Source organism: Schistocerca serialis, chromosome 7 (genome assembly GCF_023864345.2).
Source record: "Schistocerca serialis cubense isolate TAMUIC-IGC-003099 chromosome 7, iqSchSeri2.2, whole genome shotgun sequence".
NCBI classification, from domain to species: Eukaryota; Metazoa; Arthropoda; class Insecta; order Orthoptera; family Acrididae; genus Schistocerca; species Schistocerca serialis.
The window spans coordinates 628,159,059-628,176,355 of record NC_064644.1 but is presented as its reverse complement, the minus strand read 5'-3'; the positions used below and the strand labels follow the sequence as shown (position 1 = coordinate 628,176,355).

General features: G+C 37.7%; 1 protein-coding gene across 4 annotated transcripts in view; it reads right to left on the bottom strand.

The window, feature by feature from the left end:
* Positions 1 to 17,297, bottom strand: part of LOC126412549 (molybdenum cofactor biosynthesis protein 1-like) — a 289,749-nt gene that overhangs the window by 220,187 nt on the left and 52,265 nt on the right. For 2 of the 4 annotated variants that reach the window (XM_050082197.1, XM_050082196.1), the window contains one exon: positions 6,946 to 7,059. The exons of 1 other annotated variant lie outside the window; for it this stretch is intronic. In XM_050082197.1, coding sequence (XP_049938154.1) covers positions 6,946 to 7,059 — 114 coding nt within the window. Of the gene's footprint in view, positions 1 to 6,945; positions 7,060 to 17,297 lie in introns of those variants that run through there. One more of the 4 variants, XM_050082198.1, reaches the window with a different exon arrangement.

Genomic DNA, 17,297 nt, shown 5'->3' with positions numbered 1-17,297 from the left:
TAAATTAATTTTCACCTAACAACCTCTTATGAAATAAGGAAAATCATTAAATCTTTGAAAAATAAATGTTCAGTTGGAGTAGATGACATCTCTAACAAGATATTAAAACAATGTGGAGAATTTACAACTGATGTTCTGAGTCACATATGTAATGCATCACTAACTCAAGGTATTTTCCCAGACAGTTTAAAATATGTCATTGTCATAGCCTCTCTAGGAAAAATGGGACACCACATATGTCAATAATTACCGGTCAGTATCCTTGCTTACAGCATTTTCAAAAATCACCAAGAATGTAATGTACTCAAGAGTGGTTAGCCATCTCAACAGTAATGGGATACTTAGTAAATCACAGTTCGGATTTCAAAAACGCTGTTCTACTGAGACAGCTATATACAATTTCACTGTCCATGTAATAGAGTCTTTAAATAGTAAAATATCGCCAATAGGAATTTTCTGTGACTTATCCTAAGCATCTGATTGTGTGAACCATGACATTATATTACAGAACTAGCAATTCTACGGTATAAATGGAACAGCATATGAATGGTTTAAGCCATATCTACAAAAGAGGAAACAAAAAAGTTTCTTTCTATGGTTTAGATGATTTAAGGAAGTTTGCCACTTCATGTAACTGGAGTGAAATTACGTTAGGTGTTCCACAGGGTTTGATCCCGGGTCTCCTTCTGTTCTTGATATAAATGAATGACCTTCCTAACTTCTGTGAAACAAGAAGCTAACCCGACACTATTTGCTGATTCTGCAAGCATCATTATTTATACAGTAAAAGAAACTCCAATAGAAAATGATACACATAATGAATTTGCAAAAGTTGTTCATCGCTTTTCTGCGAATGGGCTTGCTCTGAACTTAAAAAAAACACAGTACATCCAATTTTCTGCCACAAGGAATACAGTTCCTTCAATAAAAATAACACATCAACAGAAGTCAGTAGACAGTAGCATACTAAGTTTGTAGGTGGACGTATAGATGAGATTCTTAATTGGAAAAATTCATATTTTGGATCTCCTAAAGCGACTAGGTTCAGGAACTTTGCAATCAGAATAATTGCCAATTCTGAGGATATAGAAATTAGTAGGCTAACATACTTAGCACAATTTCACTCTCTGATGTCATACGGAATTATATTTTGGGGTAACTCAACACTTAGGCAAATGTATTCACTGTTCAGAAGAAAGAGGTTAGAATAATTTGTGGGACTCATAGTCACACATCTAGGAATCTGTTTAAAAGGTTAGGAATTCTTACAACAGTCTCATAGTACATTTACTCACTAATGAAATTTGTTCTCAATGACATGGACCATTTTAAAAACAACAGTGACATTCATGATTATGATACTAGAAGGAAGAAAGACTTACACTCTCCTCTTCTTTACCTATATTTGGCACAGGAAGGGGTAAAATATGCTGCTGTTAAACTTTTTGATAAATTACCAGATGAAATAAAATGTTTGACAGACCATACATGAATTCTTGAATAGGAATAAATAAATTTATAGGTATAATATATGAGTTTTGTGCCATTTAATGATATGGGGTACATGATACAAATTTTAAGCATAAAAAAATTGATTCATGTATGCATTTATTATGCACTTGACACATTCCACATCATAATGGTTACTGTGAGAATGATCAATGGAACACATAACCAACAAATGAAACTGATTGTTGCCCACAGCAACAAGGCCTTGCAATGCAGACTTTGACTGCCCACTCTCTACTGCCTTTCTTACGTAAATCTTGTCCCCTCCACACTTCTCTACTGCTCCACTTCTCTGTGTGATAACACCTTCCTACATGGGCTATAGTTTTTGCAAAAATACTTAACAGCTATTTAAGAAGCATAAAAAAATCGAAAAATTGTGTAATTTAAGACAGAAATATAGTGAATACACATCTTTTATGAGTTTTTATTGTTTTTAAAAATTTAAGTGAAGGTACTCTATTTTGCAGAAACATACAGACAGAATAAAAACATTCTTGTATTCAGATTTGGGTCTGTTCGCTACTTAATAAATTCATGAATTTCATTTACAGTTTGGCACTGGAATAGACATTCCGGACATTTCTTTTGAAATCTGCCATTAACGTTAAGGACTTCTGAATCACAGAAATTATTCAATACTCGAGATGAGAGTGAACTCAAGCACAGTTTTATAAAAAATGTCAATAATCCACTCACTCTGCTATGGTCTGCTATAGGAGGAGATCAGTACAAGGAATCAGCTTCAGTTATATATTTGGCAGGATCTAATATAACTTAAGGCATGCATGGCAGTTACAGTTGAAAAAGTAAATTTGTTTTCACATTGAAACAATAAGAGGAATTTATAACCCACTGCCTGCCATATTGCCATATAACAACAATGGAAATTTCTGGATGAACTGAAACATAAAATAAGGACTGTAGAGGACTGATGTATCACACATGTAAACACGCAACAGAAAACATTATTCACACTAGTTTTTGAGCTCGTTACCTTCCTCCAGCAAAAATGCACATATTCACACACACAACCACACAAACTCCCAAGCACACTCTCCCACAACTATAGAAAGGTTGACTAATGATTATTGAGAGCAGTTGCCTGCACAGCTGCAGGTGCTGAGGATGTAGAGAAGGACACACAAGGCAAGGAGGGATAGTGGGATTAATGTGGGGAAGATCTTTCGACAGATGACTCAGTGGCTGCACACCAAGACAATAGTAGTGCAGAAGATAGAGGGGAAAGGAAAGGGGGGACAGGGGTGAGAGAGAGGGGTGAAGGGGGAAGATGGGGAGGGGTGAGAGAGGGGAGGATATAGGAGGGGGAGGGAGTGAGAGAAGAGGGATAGGGGCAAGAGAGGGAGGGGGTGGGAGGGGAAGGGGGAGTGGGGAGGGGAAGGGGAGTGAGGAGGGAAGTGGAGAGGGTGCGGGTAAGAGGAGGGGAGGGGAGGAAGAGTGGCAGATGGGGGGAGGTAGACTGGGAGGAGAGGGGAGGGAGAGGTGGGAGTGAGAGAAGGGGAGGGGAAGAGAGGGGGAGGGGAGAGAAGAGGGGGAGAGGGGAGGGGAGAGAAGAAGGGGAGGGAGGGAGGGGAGAGGGAAAAAGAGAGGGGGAGAGAGAGAGAGCCCACTTGACACGACACGAGGCAGGAGGAGGGAGCAGCAGGACATAATCTGGACAGGAAACGAATGCTGTAGACAGATGAGAGAAGGGAAAAGGTCAGGTGAGGCAGTGGTAGACAGTTAAATGGAGTTTTAGGCCAACGGGACTGTACAAGTGCAGGATATGGTGGAGAGACAATTCCCACCTGTGTAGTTATAAGAAACTAGTGCTGCCAGGGAGTATCCAAATGGCTCCCTTAGTGAAATAGTTGTGGGAGTCACCTGTGTTGTGGTGCACAAAATGTTCGCCAACTGGTTGGTCATATTTGCAGTTTGCCATAGTTTGGAGGTAACTATTCATGCGAGTAGATGGTTGATTACTTGTCATGCCCACATAGAACACTGGGTAGTAACTGCAGCATAGCTGACACAAAACATGGTTGCTTTTAAATGTGGCCCTGCCTTTTATTGGCTAGGAAATGCCAGTGAGTGGACTGTGATAGGAGATGGTTAGGTGTGTGGGACATATTTTGCACTGGAGTTAACCACAAGGGAATGACCCATGGGGTGCATTCGCAGTAGGTTTGGAATAGGGACGGATACGGATATTCTGTAAACTGCGTGGGCAGTAGAACACTGCACGATGTGAACAGGATACTGTCTGTCAATAAGGTTTTATCGAGCTAGTCCACAGACAGATCTGCTGTGTCATCTCCTGAAACACCAGTAAACCTGTTAACCAGCCACCGACCAGCACTCCGCTGATCTGCTAGTATCACCTTGGCCTTGAAAAGATCAACAAAAAGCTCAACCACACCCTTCACCAGGTTTTCAACTACCTCTCATTACACCCTGAGATGAGGGACATTGTACCTTAAATCATACCCACATCAACCAAAGTAGTGGTTTGCCAAGCAACAGACCAACAGAATATCCTTGCCATACAGCTCCCAATCCTGCACCCCATGGGTCATTTCCTTCTGGTCAACACAGGAGCAAGACACTTCCATACACCAACCCACCATCCACCACCTCGTACTGCAGTCAAGTCATATGCATTGTAATGTTCTGATATAGGCTAGATGAAGTGTATGAGAACTTTAGGGGAGTTTCAGGTGAGACATAGTTTTCGAGCAGTCAGGAGCAAATGCCGAAAGACAAACATCCAGTGATAGCAGGTAGCTGCTTGGGTCAGCACCAAACACTGTCACAGGGAGCACCTAGAAGTGGCGTGGATTTTGGGACTCTTGGAGGATACTTGTAGGAGACTCAAACAATCGAAAAGTCAGGATGGAATGATGACAATATTATGAAAAGGATAATTGCTACTCACCATATAGCAATGATGCTGGGTCAAAGATGTGGACAACAAAACAACATTGCGACAGTCTTTTTGTTGTGCCTATCTGACTCGGCATCTCCACTATATGGTGAGTAGCAACTATCCTTTCACAATATTATAGGAGACTCAAGGAATTCTAGAGTTTCATAACAATCAATTACTTGATTCCAACTTTACTGCTACACTGAAGACCATTTATAAACATAGATGAGAGAGAACAGAAGAAGAATCACCCAGTGCTTCATTAAGTACAAACATTTGAGAGCAACATTAAAAGTGAGAAAACAGACTTAAATTGGACATTACCCAAGGTTGGTGCTGAGCGACACGTAATCCCAACACTCTGACTGAGAAATACTTGGAATACGAAAACCTGAGGCTTTAGAAAGTATTCTGACAGCACAATGTTTCTGCAGCCACCCCACTAACACTACTGGAATGTCACAGTCATTTGCCAGTCTAACATGGGGCTTTTCTCCTTCATGGTGCCTCCAACCAACTCCATTTTGCATCCTTCCCCTTCTTCTTCTCTGCTGGATGACTGGTTCTAGCATTCAGACTAACAAGCTGTACATTTGGTAGCAACAGCATCCAGCTGAAAGCTAAACATCACTGCCCTTCTTAGTACGGTAAGGAACAACAGTGTTTTACATCGCCATGCTTCACCCTGCAGACGCAGGCTTCTATCTCATGAGCAGAGGCCTCTACTTCAGCAGTTTTCTTCATTTTCCCTCTCAATCTAACTTCTGAGAAACTACTGATGCGGCTGTTCTTAGGTATAATGGTCATTCTTGCTGCATGTGCTAAGAAACTGTTTATGATTATCGCCTACTTACAACAACATGTAGATGGTTGTGGAGATACTAATTAGTTCTCTTTATCATGGCTTATACCCTGGGACAGCTGTCCAAGCATTTGCAGTTCGTAAGTTTCTTCCATTACTATTTCCCTAGAGTAACCTAAAAGCTAAGATTTACGCTTGTACCTACAGTGTGTCTCTGGTTTCTTGCCTCGGAGCACTCTTGCTGACTCCCAACAGTCTCAAGCTTAACAGTGAATGATTCAATAAGTTGTTAATATATGACAGCATTTCCTTTCCAATGGCCAATGGCCTTGCCACACTGATAATACTGGTTCCCATCAGATGACTGAAGTTAAGTGCTGTCAGGCTTGGCTAGCACTTGGGATGTTGGTAAGCGGGATGCACTCAGCCGTTGAGACAACCACGTAAGGAGCTACTTCATTGAGAAGTAGTAGTTACGGTCACGAAAACTAACAATGGCCAGAACAGCAGTGGGCTGACCACATGCCCCTCCACAACCACATCCCGTGACGCCTATAACCTGCTGTGGCAATCACTCGATACCATTTGGGCCCCCCAGGGCCCGTCCAGACAGAGAATTTCCTACCCAATAAAAGGCAAGGTCATGTGTAAAATCCGAAAAGTTATACATCAGCTATGCTGCAATTACTCTGCAGCATGCTATGTGGGCATGACAAGTAACCAATTGTCTACTTGCATCGTCAAACTGTGGCAGTCTGCAAACTTGATCATCCAGTTCCCAAACATGCTGCGTACCACAGCACAAATGACTTCAACAGCTGCTTCAGTAACTGAGCAAATGGATTCCCCTACCAGAATAGTTTCTCCGAACTACATAGGTGGGACTTCCCTCTCCAACACATCCTGCACTCACGCAATTCCTGTGATCTAAACCTCCGTTAATCAGTTCCTCATTACCTTTTCCCTTCTCTCTTCTGTCCTCACCACTCCTTTTCACTCCAGATCATGTACTGTCTTCTCCCAGCACTCTCCCCCCACCCCCAGAGGTGGCATGCATTCTCTCTTTCCCCCCCGCCTCCTTTCTACCCTTTTCCACCCTTCCTCCTTCCTTCCTGTCTCCCTCTTCATCTCTACCTTCCTCTCCCTTCCTCCCATCCCTTTCAACCCCACTTCCTTTCTCTATCTCTTACAAACTCTACCCTCTGAATTTCTTTTGTCTTGTTGTGCAGACACTGAGTCATCTGTCGAAAGACCTCCTTCACACTATCCTACTAACCCCTCAGTTCTAGTGCATTCTTCTCTCCTCCCTCCCCACCACCATCTGCACAGGCAACTGCTCTCAATAAGCGATAATCAACAGCCAGTCTCACTGCAGGAATGTAGTTGGGTGTCTGTGTGCCTAAATATGTGTACTTTTTCTAGAGAAAGTGTAAGAGCTCGAAAGCTAATATGAATACTGTTTTCTACTGCATGTTTCTATATGCCACACCTCACTCCACTGGTTTCTCTTATATTATACTGTTGTTTAGATCTAGCAAGTACATATTAAAAAGGGTTTGAGCCTATTCCTCGAGCCAATATGACATTTAAAGTTACATGCAGCAGTTTAAATAATAAAATGTGTATTAAATAAAACACTCATACTCAAATGTTTACAAGGAAGTAATCAGTTTATTTTAACTTCGAGTCTCTACTTTACATAACTTACCCCACCATCTATTATGTATAATCCTTTGTCTTTCTTCACAATATTGCAGTGAGACCTTGACACATACATTGATAGGCAATTGATTTCATTATATCGTGCCCTTCCAACTCTGTACTGTAAACAGAATTTCAAACTGTTATCATATCTGTGTTACATGATATGGAGTATGTGAACTTACACTACATCTTACTTGTTGAACATGTTATACTTGTTGGATAATAGATGAGAAGCAAATATGCCTAAAATGATTGGAGTTATAAATAAAGATGTTTTTGGTTAAAATGAAAGCATGTACTGGAGATGTTATGGTAATAAAACAGTGAGACCACATGACCTAGAGAGAGACGTAAACAAATAAGACTTGTTTCTTCTCTGTAACATCTGAGATTTATAACGAGGTGCACATTTATAAGGAACTATTATAACATCTATTATTTTTGCTTATATAAGATTCCAACTGTTTGAAGAATAAATTATGACTTCTCAATTAGATATTTTAGCTGTTGTTCTTGTTGTTGTTGTTATCTTCATTCTGAAATATGTCACAATTTTGTACAATAATAGAGAAGCAGATGTGCCTAAACAGAATGGAGCTTTAAATGAGGATACATTTGCTGAAAATAAAACCATATTTACAGAACTTGCTAATAGTGATAAAAGGGCAGGATCATGTGACACACAGAGCTATGTAAACAAATACGAACTGTTTCTTCTCTGTAACATTGGGGATTTATATTGTTACAGCTATTATTTTTGCTCATGTATAAGGCTCCCAACTGTTTCAAGAAAATTCCAATTTGACAATTAGGAGCAGCTGCAAAAGTTACAAAGTGTAACATAAAACAAACAAGGTATCTGGCCTTGTAAGTAAGATATGGACATAATGTTGAAGGAAACCACGAGTTTACACAGCACACAACATTGTCTTCACTGATAATGATAAAATATTTTGATAAGCTAGATGTTAAAATAATTAAAATAAACAAATACGCCAGGATGTAAAGATCACGATAAAAAGAAAAAGCTTAGCATTGCGTGAAACTCTCTCTCTCTGTCTTGTAAATTCTTGATTGCCTTCATCATGGTGTCCATATTCTACCTACTAGGTCCAATGGCCTATTTGTTTTTTCTTATACTTCATAACTTTTGTTGCTGCTGATTGTGAAGTTAGGATTATTTTTTGAAACAATTGGAGCCTTAAGTGAGCAAAAATAATGAGTGCAATAATGGTTCCCTATAAACATCCCCCATGTTGTAAGTCCCCGACGTCAATGAGAAGAAACAGTTCTTATTTCTTTACAAATCTCTCGGAGTCACAAGGTTTCACTCTTTTATCCCTACAGCATGTCCTGCAAACACATTCTCATTTTTAGCAAAAACACCCTAATTTAGAATTCCAACCTGTATACATTTGTATGTGTGGCAATGAACATCAGACAAAACAGAGATGAGCTAAGCACACTGAAAAACATTAAAGCATCAGCTTTGAAAGACTGAGAAATCAATCAGGCAAAATACAATTTTAAAAAGAGATCCACAGCAGCTGCATCAACCATAAAAAAAAAGAAAAATATAAAGAAAGAAAGAAAGAAAAATAAAGAAAGAAAGAAAGAAAGAAAAATAAAGAAAGAAAGAAAAGATGTGATCTCCGTTTATCACTATTCCCTTGTCTGTTGTCTGAAAACAGAATGCACCCAGTAAAATGTAATGCACTAACTGTAGAGGGAGAACAAGGCTTGTATACAGTAAGCAGATTAAAGTGGATATAGGTTGCAGTGGTAATGCAAAGATGGAGAGGCTTGCACAAGGTGGTCCATGTGGAGAGCTACATCAAGCCAGTCTGAAGATACCATCATCTTCATCAAATCATCATCATTGTCAACAACAATTAAAACATAAAGAGACAGACCAAGGCTACTGTATTTTCTCTGTCTGAGTGTGCAGATGATATTACATCATGGCAGCAGTATATCTACATGCACACCATAAGCTGGGTGTTCCCAAGTTAGATGACAACCAGCATCCATGTGAAAGTGGAAGTGTCTTTTTCATGACAAGTTATGCAGATTATCATCATCTTGCCTTTCGCTGCTGTGGGTGTGTATACATGCCCTGCTACATTGCTGCTCAGGTGAATAAAGAGCTAGTTGTGTTTCACAGGAATGATGTTTTCTGAACTGTGTGTGAATAGGCATAGTGTTGTGGAAAACGGTGGACAGCATACTGCACATGTTTTGCGCCAGTCACATGGAAATTAATAATACGATTTGATTTTTATTGATGCTTTTTTGCTTCTGGACAATTAAAAACCGATGTGATTGATCCTTTTTATGCGGTTTTTGGCTTCAGGACAGTTAAAAAAACGATGTGACTGATACTTTTTATGTGGTTTTATGCCTCAGAACAATTAAAAACCCATGTGAGTGATGCTTTTTATGCGGTTATGACCTCAGGACATTAAAAATCGATTTTTCCCATCTTATGTGATATGACCTTGCCACGGTGGATGGGCTTACTTAACTAACAGTATCAAAACTGTACACCCATGCACACTGAGTAGTACAGTTTGTTTAAAGTCAAACATACACCTTAGGTATCGTTGTATGATTCATCCTTCATTTTTAGTCGATCACTATTAAATCATGATGCTTACAGCGCCCTCTTTTGCTACATTTTGTAACTATTTGTTTTTCTTCTGCCATACGTTTTCCCCCTTCTCCGATAATATTCCATATCAATTTGAAGTTATTCTGACCAGTGGTGTTATTTCTACAGTGGTTTGAAAGTTGAACTTTAATTATAATGTTTCTGTATTTTTAATTATTTCTAGTCCATATTCCACATCATGGTCTCCATCCCATCTCCTTGGATTATCATTAACATAAAATTAGGTAGAAGCAGAAAGTGTGAAAAAGCTATCTATGATGTTAATGTTACTTAACACAAATTTAATCTTTCATTTTGTTGTCACAATGCTACAAAGGCCAGTTCCCCTGCCCTTGGTAATCAGAAGTCCATACCTGGCTCTAAAGCTGGGTTTCTACTGGCATGAATTTCTTACAAGTAGATCCCCTGCTACCACTCCCATAATTCAACATACGTGTGGAAACATGCAATTTGCATGTTGTTATACCAACTTACACCTAACTTTTGAAAGTTAAGTGGCGTTCTACCTCCTCCACCATCATCTACAAGTTTCAGCAACTATGATTAGTGGATCTGCTCTCATTCTACTCTGATTCATTCAACAGCACAGATCTAGAATCGTTTGTTTATTTACGTGAAAAGTTAGCGTCATACCAAAATAATGTGCTTGCTCTTCAACTAAGTAAATGAATACCTTCTAAAGTGACAAAATATTCTTAAACTATGTGACAGGGACATCTTTTTAACATTCAACAACTCTTTATAATCAGTTATTTGTATCAGAGTAACATATCATCTTTCAAAGCGACGAAATGATTAAACAGTATCGTTACTGGCAGAATGGACTTGTCGAAGTTCATATTACAGCAGAACACTCAATACTGTAAAGGTATTTTTTATTTCAGTATAGTGATAATAAGGTCTTGCTTTAGTCATTGAGTGTAAGTATTATGGTGAAATAGAAGTTTATTTTTAACTTTAGAGAATTAAAACTACTCTTGTCCATCATTAAAATCCTATGCAAATATGACAGTGTTCATATTGGCGCTGTTACTGAGTGATTACTTTTCTCCACAGCTTTATAAATTCTGATTACAAAATAAGTGCTGCACCAGTGAAACAAACATATACAAATATTGCAGTGACATCAGTTTGCCAGATGTTTCAGTGTTACTTCTAATTTAATGTGAGGTGGCATGACAGCTTGCATACGTGTACTAGATCTTGCTACAGAGCCACAAATATAGCTCAAAAAAGATTTCAAAATTGATGTTACTCATTCAAAAATGATTTTAAAATGAATGCTGTCTCAAGCAGATAACTTCCTCATTAGCATACTGGATGTTCCCAAGTGATTGCTACAAGATGTTCACTTCCATACCCAACTTTAATAAAAAAATATGACCTTTTAAGTCGAAAAAACTTTTTGAGTATCCCATTCATCAAAAAACAAAGTTCATTGTATATTTTATTTTTAGTTTCAGAAATGTTGATGTGCGAAATCAGATGATTGTTTTTATACACACTGTTTATAATTCACTAGGTCTCAGTGTGGTTTCAGGCCCCAATGGTTCATATTCAAAGATGTGAAAATGTTATTTCTTTCGTGCAAGCTTCTTTTGAATCAAAAACATCTACTGAAGGCACTCTAGCTGATCTGAGTAATGTATTTGATTTAGTAAACTGGAGATACCAAGGCATTATGGCATCCACGACTTGGAACCTTTGCCTAAGGATCAATTCTTCAGTCACTGTCATTTGCAATGTTTGTTAATGATCTTCAGAGTAATTTGTCATGTATATCTGTACATGATGCAGATGACACAATGACTGCAAATTCTGGAAAAGATGTGAACAAACTGAAACTACAAAATGGTGAGTCCTTCAAGTTATCAAATACTTGGTTTAATGCCAATGAATATCTGGAAAACTACTTGGCATGTATATGGATGCAGATTTTATCTGTTGCGTAAACTACATAAATGTCTTTCTGAAAAACTGTACCTTTGTTCATATTGTGCATTCTTTCACTTTTATATAAGATTTGGTTTTGTTGGGTGGGGTGATTCTCCTGGAGAAAAAAAAATGTAGCAGAAGTAGAGCATTAGCTGTTTCCATAACTGAAACATCTTGTGGGCCTTATTCCAAACAGTAAATTGTATTAATAGTTACATGTCTCTTCATACACAGTTGTCCCTTGCTTTAAAAGAAAACCACCACCAGTATAGCCTAAGGCAGCTTGTGCACAAACATAATACTTATCAAATATTAAAAACAGATACATAAACAACTAGAGAAAACGCAGTGTAGTTACAAGTGTCTAGTTACAAGACGTTTTAGTATATTACCTTCATAGGTACCACAGGTCTCACTAAAGTGGCTGAAAGAGAAGGTCTATCTTAAACTAGAAGAATATGAGAATTGTGTAGAGGTTGATCTTAATTAATAATTAATTAACAAAGTTTACAGCTTCCATCACCTGAGGAGGTGCAGTGGGGAATTAGTCCACATTAAAGAAGAATTACATGATTGTCAGAACACTCAATAAAGAAGTAGATCAGAAATTGAAATAATGGCCGTAATCTAAACATACTGTCTCACAAAAGGGAAAACACTTCATCCTGACAACTCATTGAAGAGCCCAGACTACTTCTGTGCTGTAAATCTGAATAAGAAAAATAAACAGAAACCCAGGAAAAAATAACGATTATGAAGGGGGTTTCATCGAAAAATATTGTTGTTGTTGTTCTTAACTATGTGACCAATAGTTGAGATTACAGTAGCACACGAGCCATTACCAGCAATTCAATAAAGAAACTTTGGAATACCTGCTTGGTTGATGAGTAATTATTAAAGCCATCAACTCTGCTGTTGAAGAATGAGTGGGAAGATCGTCAATCACAATTTCTAAGGACTAAAACTGTTTCATTGGTTCCACAACTATGTCATAGAATTGAGAAGCAATGGAGTCCACCTGGCACAGTGATCCAGCTCGCCATCAGTGTCCGCTACACACCATGCTGCACAGCAACTGTGGTGAGCTGTACTTAATTCATACTACTTTTTTGTGACAGTAGTACCTACTGTGAAATAATTTAAAAGTGTCTACATCCAAAAACAGAGACGTTGAACGAAATATATATACACCAGCTTGACAGTTCATGGGGTCGCGGGTAAATATTCAAATGGTCATTTCTTTTGTTATGTAGTTATGAATAAGCACTTAAATTTTGTGTGCATGCTTTACACCTTCCTTTGATATTTACAAGAGCCTGGAAACTACTTTTGCAGTCTGGCAGAAAGTAGTGGAGAACATACTGAGCATAATTTCCAGTCTGCAAGTCCAGATTCCTCTTTATGCTCACTGAAAGAAAATATGCCTCTTTGCTGTTTACTCAGCAGGATCAGGAACTACGGCTATTAGTAAAACTTTTGAGTTTTAACTGATTGCTATATTCTGTAAAAGTTCACATGTACAAAATATAATAATATCCCTGATAATAATAATAATAATAATAATAATAATAATAATAATAATAATGGTAACGACACTGCTAGCCAACTAGAAAATGATTTAAATCCAAATAGAGGTGTTTTGCAGGATATGCTTCCTGCAACCACCCTAGAAGGAAAACAAAGACAGAGGATGAGATGGTCAGATGAAGTTAATCGACACCTCATGTTCTGTTATTACCAAGCAACAAACCTAGGAACCAACACAACTGGATACAGATCACAAGTATACACAACATTTATTACCGGATACCCAGAATTAAAATTTTTAACAGAACAACGACTAGCTGATCAGATCCGTGTAATAATAAAAAATAACAGGATACCCCAGTCAGAATTAGAAAACATCAAACAACAAGTACAACAAATACTGGAACAAAATAATGTGCAATCAGAAGAAGAAGAAAATACAGTAATGGACTCAAACATCCCAGAGCAAACAAACAAAGAACAACACGCACCAATTAAAAAATCAGAGGAAAACGAAATCTTAAGACAGCCACCAGAACAAGCACAAATAGAACACGAAGTGACACAGATGTTAGATATAGAAGAAAAATTTCAGCTAACATATATAGAATACAAAGACACAAATACAGACATTAGACCATTCTTGCATAGATCACCAAATAACCCACAAGTCGAAACAACAATAAAAACTATCAACACAATCATACACAACAAAATAAATGAAAACATAACTATGGAAGAGTTACAACTACTGGTTTATATAGGAGCACTCACTACACTAAATATACACACTAGGCAGAGATCAGAACCAACCAACACACAGAAGAAACCCACAAAACCAGCATGGCAACACAGGCTACAGATCAAAATAGAAAAACTGAGAAAAGACATCGGACAGCTAACACAATTTATAAGAAATGAAATCTCGGAAAAAAAAAACGAAAAAGGTTAGGTAAAATCTCACAACAAGAAGCGACAGAGCAATTAGACGAAAAGAAGCAGAAATTACAAGCATTAGCCAAACGACTCAGAAGATACAAAAAAAGTGAAAATAGAAGGAAACAAAACCAAACATTCAACACAAACCAAAAGAAATGTTACCAGACAATAGATAACACACACATTAAAATAAACAATCCACCAAACATAACAGACATGGAACACTTCTGGAGCAACATATGGTCAAACCCGGTACAACATAACAGGCATGCACGATGGATACAAGCAGAAACAGACACATACAAGATGATACCACAAATGCCTGAAGTGATAATTTTGCAACATGAAGTCACACAAGCAATTAATTCTACTCACAATTGGAAAGCCCCTGGAAATGATAAAATAGCAAATTTCTGGTTAAAGAAGTTCACCTCAACACATTCACATCTAACTCAATTATTTAACAGTTACATTGCAGACCCATACACATTCCCTGATACAGTTACACACGGAATAACATATCTGAAACCTAAAGATCAAGCAGACACAGCGAACCCAGCTAAATATCGCCCCATAACATGCCTACCAACAATATACAAAATATTAACTTCAGTCATTAAACAGACACATACAACACAGAACAAAATTATTAATGAACAAAAAGGCTGTTGCAAAGGAGCACGAGGATGTAAAGAGCAACTGATAATAGATGCAGAGGTGACATATCAAGCTAAAACTAAACAAAGGTCGCTACACTACGCATACATTGATTACCAAAAAGCTTTTGATAGTGTACCCCATTCATGGTTACTACAAATATTGGAAATATACAAAGTAGATCCTAAATTGATACAGTTCCTAAACATGGTAATGAAAAATTGGAAAACCACACTTAATATCCAAACAAATTCAAATAATATCACATCACAGCCAATACAGATTAAGCGTGGAATATACCAAGGAGACTCATTTAGTCCTTTCTGGTTCTGCCTTGCTCTAAACCCACTATCCAACATGCTAAATAATACAAATTATGGATACAATATTACTGGAACATACCCACACAAAATCACACATTTGCTATACATGGATGATCTAAAACTACTGGCAGCAACAAATCAACAACTCAACCAATTACTAAAGATAACAGAAGGATTCAGCAATGATATAAGTATGACTTTTGGAACAGACAAATGTAAGAAAAATAGCATAGTCAAGGGAAAACACACTAAACAAGAAGATTACATATTGGATAACCACAGCGACTGCATAGAAGCGATGGAAAAAACGGATGCCTATAAATATCTAGGATACAGACAAAAAATAGGAATAGATAATACAAATATTAAAGAAGAACTAAAAGAAAAATATAGACAAAGACTAACAAAAATACTGAAAACAGAATTGACAGCAAGAAACAAGACAAAAGCTATAAATACTTATGCCATACCAATATTGACCTACTCATTTGGAGTAGTGAAATGGAGTAACACAGGCCTAGAAGCACTCAATACACTTACACGATCACAATGCCACAAATATAGAATACATCACATACATTCAGCAACAGAAAGATTCACATTAAGCAGAAAGGAAGGAGGAAGGGGATTTATCGACATAAAAAACCTACATTATGGACAGGTAGACAATTTAAGAAATTTCTTCCTAGAACGAGCAGAAACTAGCAAAATACACAAGGCAATCACTCATATAAATACATCGGCTACACCACTGCAATTTCATAACCACTTCTACAACCCTTTAGATCACATAACATCAACAGATACGAAGAAAGTAAATTGGAAAAAGAAAACACATCATGGCAAGCACCCGTATCATCTAACACAGCCACACATCGATCAAGACGCATCCAACACATAGCTAAGAAAAGGCAATATATACAGTGAGACAGAAGGATTCATGATTGCAATACAGGATCAAACAATAAACACCAGGTATTACAGCAAGCATATTACTAAAGATCCCAATACCACAACGGATAAATGCAGACTTTGTAAACAACAAATAGAAACAGTAGATCACATCACAAGCGGATGTACAATACTAGCAAATAAAGAATACCCCAGAAGACATGACAATGTCGCAAAAATAATACATCAACAGCTCGCATTACAACATAAACTTTTAAAACAACACGTTCCTACATACAAGTATACACCACAAAATGTACTGGAGAATGATGAATACAAATTATACTGGAACAGAACCATTATAACAGATAAAACAACGTCACATAACAAACCTGACATCATACTCACCAATAAAAAGAAGAAATTAACACAACTAATCGAAATATCCATACCCAATACAACAAATATACAAAAGAAAACAGGAGAAAAAATTGAAAAATACATCCAACTGGCTGAGGAAGTCAAAGACATGTGGCATCAGGATAAAGTTGACATCATACCAATTATACTATCAACTACAGGAGACATACCACACAATATCCACCAGTACATCAATGCAATACAGCTACATCCAAACATATATATACAAATACAGAAATCCGTAATTATTGATACATGTTCAATTACCCGAAAGTTCCTAAATGCAATATAACACATACCGTACAGTTAAAAGGAAGTGACGCTTGATCAAGGTCCGCGTCACTCCATTTTTAACCGGACTTAACATCTGAGAAAGTGAAGGAAATAAATAATAATAATCGTTTCAGAAACAGCACTATTAACAGTGCAGAGATGACCACTGTGGGAACTTCCAAGTAAAATGGTATATCATCCTGATTTCTAATCACCAAAAGTTACTTCCTTGCCAATATAGCGGAAAAATAATTTCCTCACTTGCCACGTGGTTTTGTCAGCATTGTGGGCGACACACAGTTACTTCTGTGAAATTTAAGGGAACCAGGACAGTGGAATATCTTCATAGGTTCACTTCCAGCTTTTATGGAAAATCGCATTCAACTCTGCCAAGCTCTGACGTCGTCCAAGACACCAGGCAAGCAGGCATTTGACTGACATGAACATATTGATATCCTGGTTCAAAGTGTCTCTCCTAACTGCCTCTCTGGCCATATTTATATATGGCCACAGTGGACCACCAAAGGGAACGTCTGGTATCAGTCGTCCTAGGGACAGGGTCAGAATCTAAAAGGCCCATTTCTCGGACACGTATTAATTAATAATAATTGTTTAACAATTTGTAATCTTCTCAATTTGTATATAAATAGAATTAAGTTTGGTTTAGTTATTAAAATGTTTTAGCTGGCTACAATTTTTTAAAGCGGAATCGACAGTAGA